Source organism: Squalius cephalus (genome assembly GCF_949319135.1).
Source record: "Squalius cephalus genome assembly, chromosome: 22".
Taxonomy (NCBI): Eukaryota; Metazoa; Chordata; class Actinopteri; order Cypriniformes; family Leuciscidae; genus Squalius; species Squalius cephalus.
The window spans coordinates 3,477,447-3,487,274 of NC_137143.1; the positions used below are offsets into that span (position 1 = coordinate 3,477,447).

Consider the following 9,828-nt stretch of genomic DNA (forward strand, 5'->3'; position numbering starts at 1 on the left):
CATGCCTCCCTGATGCCACAGTTTTATATCTACTTTATTACATTCATAGACAAAAATACAAAGTGCTTATTGAAGACAGATTGGTCATATACAAGCAGAAGTGCTGCAGTGCATTATGGGTATCCAGAAATGACTGACTGAACGAACAAACCAATCCAGAATGAACTGTCAAATACAGAACAACATGTGCAAGTTACAGAAATACATGCATTATGAAAAATTACATGCAATACACAATGACAAATTGTGATCATTCAAAATTGGTTATGACATTTTCAAATTATGTTCAGTCATTGTTTGTTTTTCACACACCATTTATACAAAAAACTGATTAAACAGTATTAAATAATAGAGCTTAATATAAACTCTGAACCAGCCGAGTGAAAACTGTTATTAACACAGACTAACATCATCTGCCATATAAATGCTTTATCTTCATTTTTGTGGCCAAGATACAAACCCACATTTGATGTACATTTTTAATTTTAATTTGTATGTATTATTAATTTCAATTTTATTCAAATTAAACAGTCTCAGTCATATTAAATGTTTTAGATTTTGACCTTTGAATAAGTTAACACACAAAGCACATATTCACATTACCTGAGAAACACTTTTACAGTGCTGATTTTCCTTAAACCTACTGAAACTTAAAAGGCCACACACATTGGGTTTGCAGAGCCGTTTGGGACATTAATAGTGTATGTGATGGAGGATATTACTACACAACCGTGGCTCATTCTCGACCATCACCAAACAACTGCAGCAGGAACGTGAACAGGTACACCACATCCAGATAGAGACTCAGAGTGGCAAAGACATACTCTTCAGGACTCATGGAGTATTGCTTGTTCCCCATCAGCAGCTGCAAATCAAAGGCTAGAAACTGAGACAGAAGAGACAGAGACTCAGGTCAGTCCACATTATATCACAAAGTAAATCCTCATTATTTAAAACCATAATCCTTTCTTGACTAATCTGCTTCTCACCATGGTAAACACCACCGCTCCTATGCAGGCATAGACCGCATGTAACCAGGGGACCTTTTAAAAGAGAAACCATTAGAAGGCGACTAGGATCTAATCTAGGACAGATAATGGTTTTGTGCGGATTGGGACTGGTATTATTAGCCAGTATCTAAAAATACAGTCCTGAACAATGTTGTAACATTACAAACAACATGCATTATGAACACATTTCTTTGGATGTAGTGAGTGAGTTATAAATGTAGCACATTAATATCTACTTTTCAGTTTAATTAATTTTTTAAAATACTGAATTAAAATTCTAGTCACTTAGACATGTGCACTCGTGTATGGGAACCAGTGTTGAGTAAAGTAATGCATTACTTTTAAAATATTTTTTTCTAATTTTAGTTACTTTTTTAAATAAGTAACACAAGTTACTTTGTTTTCCCTTGTATTGACTGACCGCTCTCCTGTCTGAGTTTTGTTGAGTGAAATCGTCAGTAAATAATGGTGAGGAACTGCAGAGGCGTTGTGTGTGAACATGATGGCTATTGTAGATCTAAATGTGAGCGTTTACTCCTCTAACTTGAACAAAAACACTATTCCTCAAAATGAATAAAAACAGAGAAATGCAAATTTAGAATATTATGTGAACCTCCTATAATTAAATATGTTAAATTACACAAATATACGTATTGAATGAATCTCACTTTATTGACCAATGTCTTTGCTGCTGAACTTTGATGAACCAATTAGGGGGGAAAAAGAGTAAGTTAAACATCATATTTGTGTTTCATTTTTCTTTGTTTGTATTGCTAAAGAGTGTTGAACTTTCTTCTGCGCTCTATTTTTCTGCACTACAGAATGACATCACAGCTGAAAGGTTTGTCTGAGTGGCGCCCTCTACTGTACAGGCGTGAATTTGCATTTCCTTCAGCCTGAGGATTATTCATTTCACTTCTGGGGCCCTATTTTAAGGATCTAAGCGCATAGTCTAAAGCGCATGGCTTAAGAGGAGTTAGGGCCCTATCTCGCACCCAGCGCAATTGACTTTGTACACCGACGCATGTATCATTCCTATTTTGCACCCGACGCACAGCGGACTTTTCCCTCCACAGACGCACGTCGGTAAATTAGGGAATGAACTTGCACTCCCGGGGGCGGTTCAGTGAATAGAGGAGGCGTGTTCCGGCGCAAACGTTCCCTGGTGCTATTTTGCAGTTCCAGAAAACAATTCCACCACTGACCAGGAGAAACCTCGTCTAAAGTCAGTGGTGCGTTATTCAGAGGCTATTTTAAGGGCGCATGCTTGGCCATAATGTAGCGTGTGCACAACGCACACACACTTTGCTTCTCTTATCTACACAGACGCAGTTCACATTTTTGCAAACCATACATAATTACAAGGAAAAATATTCCACATGAGGGAAATCATTGTGGTGTTCATGAAGATGTGAAAAAATAGGCATAAATCTAGCTTACACATTTACCCAAATTATCATACGCCTGTTTAAGCGAAGCTAATCTGGGTGTGTTTCTCCATCCCCAATGTCACTTCTCTGTGTTTTACGGGCCTGACGAGAACGTCAGTCTCCTCGGATGTGAACCGCTCCTGGCGTGCGTCTGGCAAATCCGCCGTTATAATAGCAATCCGCCATGGAACAAGCGCACCTGCTCTTAAAGGGAATGTGAGATGACGCTCTGATTGGTTTATTTCACGTTACGCCCAAACCACACCTATGAATAATGAAGCGACTTCAGACCAACACATTTTAGATTTGCGCCGAGATCTGCCCACAAAGTTACTTACATTTCGCGTTTGATACTTGTGTTTCAGATCGTTAAAATAGGGCCCATAGTGCGAGTCCGAATACACTTTTGCTAGTTTAACGACGGGAAAAATGGTCAGCGCTCCCGGCGCATGGTCTAAAAGTCTAAAAGCATGTCTCTATTCTCTTAATGAGTTATGGCTGTGTTTTGGGCATAACGTGAATTAAAAAAATCTGAGTCTCTTCTCCCATTCCCTTTAAAAGCCAGTTGCGCTCGCACCATGGCGGATTCGCTATTTACATGACGGAATTTGCAAGCAGAAAAACTGAACGCTTCTGTACCATGCAGACCATCTATGGGACAAAGTGTATGCATGTTGTGGACCCGCCTATAGGCGCACATTACTAATGCGCTCTTTAAATAACAAAAAAATATTGCGCAGTTTATTTCAGTTTCCTCAAAATAGTAATGCGTCAGCAATGCGCCTGAACACACACCTGGTTTTCACATCAGCAGCCCATGGCCGCACAAATAGGCGCAAATGCGTTTGCTATTTAAAAAACGTGGCGCAGGACGTGAAAATGAAAACTGCGTCAGGCTGAATCTACTTAAACACACTTAAGTCGCGGCTGGCGCTGCATTGCACAGGCCGGGGTGTGTGATAGGGCTCTTGGTGTGAAAGGTCTATATTTGCCCAAAAAAAGACCTTCAGGGGTTTGTACAGTTGTACAGTAGGTAATATAAACCATAATGTTGAGAGAGCGAGCCTCAGCCAGCTGAGATAAAAGTAATGCAAAAGTAACGTAATGCATTACTTTACATAAAGAGTAACTAAGTTACCTAATTAATTACTTAATTAGGGAGTAACGCAATATTATAACGCATTTGCATTTAAATGTAACTTTCCCCAACACTGGTCCTGAACTCTATTTATTCAATTGAGTGGGAAGCTCAGTGAGGTTTTACTATAGTTGACTTTTACTTTCTGATACTTACATAGCCAAAGGGAACCACGAATCCCATGACAATAGCACAGAAAAACATGACCATACACAGAATGAAGAGAAGACCTTGGTATGAGGTGACGTCAATCTATAGAGACAAATAAATCATATTGTTGTATTTTGCATGTTTAAACATTTGTACTTATTGTACTTAAAGCAACATTGCTTTATAAAAGCAACATGATAAAAGACACCAATGTTCACTAAAAATGTAAATTTAGTAATGATTGGAATAATGCTTTCATCAGTTGCTCACCTTGCTCTGAAAGCTGAAGATGGTGACGCACAGAAGCACGGTGGCAGTGATGCCAATGCACAGCATCACAGACTTGGTGTTGTAGAAACTGTAGGAAAAACGACCGTTAGGGTCAGTAGATATTAAACATATCCTGTGGAATTTAGAAAAACAAGTTTGCAAACACGCAAATGCACAACAGATATGCCATTACCTGGAGATAAAACCCAACATGCAAGCCATGCTCAGGGTCTTTGGTTCACAAAAGCATGCAAAATAAATGACAGCGGAAAAAAGGGGGAAGAAATAAGAACATTTAATTATATGAACGCAGTGTAATGCAATCAAATGCAAACATTTTAAGTATGGCTCTAAAATGATTTTTGGGCTACTGTAGATATTGGTTATTAAGACAAAAGGCAAACCTGTACTTTACACTCTTAAAAATAAAGGTTTGAAGAGGAAGTTTTGGCAGTGATGCTGTAGAAGAACCATTACTGGCTCCTCACAGAACCTTCCAGCGCTCAGATCTTAAAACAACTCTTTCTTTTTCTTAGTGTGAAGAACATTTGAATAATCGAAAGAACTGTGGCGCATTTGAAAGGTTCTCCATGGATGTTAAAGGTTCTCCATGGATGTTAAAGGTTCTCCATGGATGTTAAAGGTTCTCCATGGATGTTAAAGGTTCTTCATGGATGTTAAAGGTTCTCCATGGATGTTAAAGGTTCTTCATGGAACCATTGATGCCAATAAAGAACTTTTATTTTGAAGAGTGTACTTGAGGTGAGGGACTGATTTACTTTAGCATGCAAGTATTTAATTATAATACAGTCAAAGTTGATGACATTTTTAAACAAATACTCACAAAGATTGTAAGCAGAATAAAATTCCATGGAAACTGCCTCCTATAATACAGAAATGATAAGATTATATTGCGATGTGTTTTCCTGCTTATTTCTCATATAGAATAAGTGTATTCAGTTTCATGAACTGACCTCAAATCACCACAGCAAATCAATGTGAAATATGTGACGAGAAACATAAGACTGCAAAACACACACATATTGCTGAAGTTAAAGATCACTGAAATTAATACCTAAAAGTGGAACATTTGAAAGCATTTATGGCCATATTTTAATGACTTATATTACGTACTTGGACATGGAGTATAAAATAGGATGTGTTTGAATGTACATCCTCACCGGAGCACTGAGGAAAGCAGAGGAGAAGAGGTTAGGAGTGTCAAAAATCAACACTTACTATATTACGCTTACACATAACTCATATAACACACTGTTCAAAAGTTGAGGTCGGTAAGATTTTCTTTGTTCGTTTTGCTCACGTCTTGTTTGCTCACCAAGTTAAACAGTAAACACAGTAATATTGTGAAGTATTATTGCAGTTTAAAATAACTGTGCTCTCTGTGAATATATGTTCAAATATAATTTATTCACGTGATCAAAGCTGAATTGTTTAAAAAAGTGGGCCAATTTAGTCCCAAGTATTGGAATAGTACACTTACAAGTATACTACTAGTACATTGATATTATAATTACTACACAAGGTATACTTTACTTGAGCATACTTAATAAAATGAACTATTTTTTTGTTGACAAGATTTGTGCTGCTTCATATTTTTGTGGAAACTGTGATTAAACTGCGTTTAAAAGTTGAATGCGTCCTTGCAGACTAAAAGTATTCATTTCTTTACAGTAATAATAATCCATCTGTGAACAGTGTGCAGTTTCTCGACTCACTGGAACGTGAAGAGAGCGATGACTGCCACGGTTGAGAAGAGCTGCAGCATCAGGATGGAAAAAACCTGCCAGAAACAACAAGACACATGTTTATTACAAGCATTTTGACTTGATCATCCTCAACACATATTTCATTTGAATATTTAAAGTGTCACCTTTCGTATAAAGATTCGTCTAATAAGCTTGTCATCCCAGGAAAACGTTCCTTCACCGTAGTAGTAACCAGGACATCCTGCAAAAGGAAAAATAAATGAATAAATAAGAGCAGAAATCTATATTTGAGGATATTTGTGAGAATGCAGTAATAAGCACCTGCGTTGGCCTCGTCGTAGCTCGGCGGCACGCTTCCGTCCACAGTCTGGACCGTCGGGGAAATCTGACAAAACAAACCCATGTAATATAGAGGCCAAGAACATGCTGCCACATCAGAACTATTTAACTCACTTTGAGAATGGTTCTAAAATACTCTGAGTAAACTTTAATCTTTGATTTAGATTATTGTTTATAAGCTTATGGATATAATCCAATACAGAGATTAACTGACCTGTGCAAATGAAACCATGAAATACAGGACATATTGTCTCATGAAAAAGATCATTTAGATTGTGTGTATGAATGCAATATGTAATACAGTCGGTTTAATTAAAAAAAAATCTACAGTAGAATAAAACTGTAAATGTTTTTATGTCTCTGTAAAGACAGAAGCTTGATCTATAAATAGTGGTAATAATCTCCTTATGGAAATATGCCAGCAAAGCACGCGGTGTCTTCTGAGGAACTACACACTTCTGAAAGCAGATCCAGTTCAGTTCATCAGTTTTAATGCCATTCAATTACATTTATAACCATTATTTTATATGTTACTTTATTACATAGATTATTATTTTAATATTTTGACATCATTACTTGTAGATTAATTCAGCTTCACTTTACTTTCACAGTTTACAGGGTTCACAGAAAGTCTTGATTTGTATTCTATTCTATTCTATTGTTATGTTATATGTTACCTGATCTTATGTTGTTGTATTCTGTTCTATCCTATTCTATTGTTCTGTTCTATTCTATTCCATTTTTTCTGTTTTGTTCTGTTCTATTCTATTGTTATGTTACCTGATCTTATGTTGTTGTATTATATTATATTCTATTGTTCTGTTATATTTAATTCCATTTTTCTGTTTTGTTCTGTTCTATTCTGCTCTATTCTATTCTGTTGTTATGTTACCTGATCTTATGTTGTTGTATTCTATTCTATTCTGTTCTATTCTATTGTTATGTTATCTGATCTTATGTTGTTGTATTCTATTGTTCTGTTCTATTCTATTCTATTGTTATGTTACCTGATCTTATGTTGTTGTATTATATTATATTCTATTGTTCTGTTATATTTAATTCCATTTTTCTGTTTTGTTCTGTTCTATTCTGTTCTATTCTATTCTATTCTATTCTATTCTATTCTATTCTATTCTATTCTATTCTATTGTTATGTTATGTTACCTGATATTATGTTGTTGTATTCTATTCTATTCTGTTCTATTCTATTGTTCTGTTCTATTCTATTCCATTGTTCTGGTTTGTTCTATACTATTATTTTCCATTTTTCTGTTTTGCTCTGGTCTGTTCTATTCTATAGTAACTATAGTAACTGATAAAACAATACCTTACCTTTTTCTGTGTCATTGTCAGTGATGTTTTCCACCGATGTGAGGATACGCTGTGGTTCTCAGAGGAAAGCGGAGAGTTTCAGTCGGTCAGTGTGTGTGTGTGTGTGTGTGTGTGTGTGTGTCTCTACAGTGGAGATTTATAGTATCTATCCAGGCTAATCCCTCCAGCGGGGCTTTAGTTCATTCCAGCAACGTCTCAGCACTGGGTGGCATGATGGGATAGAGCGGGAAAACACAAGCTTCGTAACAGATCTTGGGCTTCTCCTTGGACATGTGATGCAACAGGTGTGCTATATTTAGAGTTATATAGCATGTTATGTATGTAGGACAAACCTGAAAGCAGAAAGATGATGATACAGAAGCACATGTGAAGATGACATATTATTTGAGTAGAAAATGTTGGAAAGGTGTGGGTTTGTCTTGTCTTGTTTTGTATTATAATAAATTTAAGATACATTTAGGCCACTTGAGAAGCAAAATGAGTTGATATTGTGGTTTTCTGAAAAGAAAAGAAAAGAAAAATCATAATGAAGTGAGTTTATTCTTAGAATAAGATCAAATATCTGCATGTGCGAAAACAAGTTTATTGTTCTGACTCCATTGGCAGATATTAGTCCTTGTTTTAAGCATGAAATTTCATTTTGATTCATTTTCAGTAAAGAAGACTTCATATCTGAAGTCATTTTGCTTCTCAAGTAAATGTATCTTAATTGATTTAAGAATGTTTAGATATATTCGTACTGGGAAACAAGACAGAAATACTGAGGAAGAATATCATTTGTGCAGTGCACTGACTCAGACAGAGCTCTAGTGTTATATGGGTTATTGCATAAATGTGTTCTTGTTGTTAAAAAAAAGAAATGTATTTAATATGTATTTCATACATATTTTCATTTAAAAAATAGTTACGATTGTAATAAGATTGATACATAACTTGGGGAGACAACTTCAGGATAATAAAATACCCTAACAATATTAAATAGAAGAAAATATCAATAAAAGAAAAACACAATAAAAACTTTTTTCATTCAAAATGTTAATATTTGCTAATAAGAATAAGTTAGAAATATTAATAAGTTAATAATGCACACAGTACAGCTAGTGTCAATAATTCCCTGTTCATTTCATTGTTCACGAATATTCAAAAGTAATTCATAAGGCTTGTGGAACAGGCCAAATTTTTTTATATATATATTAAATATGATAAATAAAGTACTGTAGAATGATTGAACATCAAGAGGCAGTCATTTATTTCCATGATGGATTAATAGAAGAGGCCGGACAGCTCGTCATGAGGGATATGCACAATATATGGGGCAAGTTGTCACATTAAAATAAAAGCAAAGACGACTTTTCGTTCGTAGATGTGTAATTTACAGTCATAAAATCATTGTAAACTAACAATAATTAGATTTAGCTGTTTCATTTAATGTTTTGTGATTCATATTGTTGATATACTACTATATCAATATGACCATATGTGAACATGAGCACATCAACAATGTTAGCCTATAGCCTATGTTATGTTATTATACAATAGTATTAGTAAGGAACGTCTAGTCTCTGTCAGGTTGTTGTGGGTCAAGAGACTCATCTTTTGAAACGGTGACTTCATGCTTTAGTAAGCTGCTTCTGTAACGACTGTTAAAGATTTAAGGGTTTATTTCTAGAAGCCTGCTTGTCAGTGGGCCAAATACGAGAGCTGTTTATTTATATGTGCTGGAGGGAAAGATTTGATCAGTTCATACATTTCCTGGGATTCAAAGTTCAAGCCCATGACCTTGCCGTTGTTTGAGCTACAGAAATGTAATTTCCAAAGTCATGTCAGAAATATTTATGAAAGTAATGTCATCTAAGCTAACGTGCTAGTTGGTCGGTAGAGGGCGCTCTTCAGTTTATTATGGCCTGGTTTCTGTCCAATAATCATATCTTTTCTTGTAATAACTTACCAGAGTCCACATAACATGGTTTGACCTAGACATTCTCTGGTTTGACCAGACTAGCGCAGGTTTTCCCCATAGACAGTGGTTTCCCCCCCCCCTCCATGTGTTCAAACATTTCCGGTTGAAACAGGAAGTTGGGGTAGGACATGCTGGAGCTATGAACATTATTTTTTGTCATGTTTTCCTAAAAAAAGAAAGACTGTAAGCTGCAAATATGTACAATAATAGCCTACTAAGTGATATAATATATAATAATAATATTTTATTGTTTGCTCGCCTTAAGATTTTACATTTTTAAGTCATTGATGTCATCTTTAAAAAAATGTCATTTTATTCAGACGATTAGTTTTAGCCAAACATAAAATAGTTCCAGATGCAACTGATGAATTGTATGATGAGTTCAGTCTCTGTTTCATTACTTGCTTAGCTTGCAACCTACAAGAAACAGTAAATATATATTTTTAAGAAATCATATTTAAAGACTTTTATT

At 35.6% G+C, this 9,828-nt stretch overlaps 1 protein-coding gene across 1 annotated transcript; it reads right to left on the reverse strand.

Moving 5' to 3' along the window:
- faim2b (Fas apoptotic inhibitory molecule 2b) lies at positions 1–7,577 on the reverse strand. Its single transcript, XM_079857905.1, has 12 exons — positions 7,397–7,577; positions 6,047–6,110; positions 5,890–5,966; positions 5,735–5,799; positions 5,133–5,186; positions 4,973–5,023; positions 4,843–4,882; positions 4,192–4,229; positions 3,999–4,086; positions 3,735–3,830; positions 990–1,043; positions 1–886 (listed from the first exon to the last, which is right to left on the reverse strand). The coding sequence occupies exons 1-12, from the start codon at positions 7,409–7,411 to the stop codon at positions 737–739; spliced, it is 792 nt and encodes a 263-aa protein (XP_079714031.1). The 5' UTR covers positions 7,412–7,577; the 3' UTR covers positions 1–736.
- Positions 7,578–9,828: the final 2,251 nt, after the last annotated feature.

Coding starts and splice junctions, on each gene's coding strand:
- faim2b (XM_079857905.1), bottom strand. Junction 5,187..5,734: donor ATCGCTCTCTTCACGTTCCA/GTGAGTCGAGAA, acceptor TGCTTTCCTCAG/TGCTCCGGTGAGGATGTACA. Junction 5,024..5,132: donor ATTTTATACTCCATGTCCAA/GTACGTAATATA, acceptor TGTGTTTTGCAG/TCTTATGTTTCTCGTCACAT.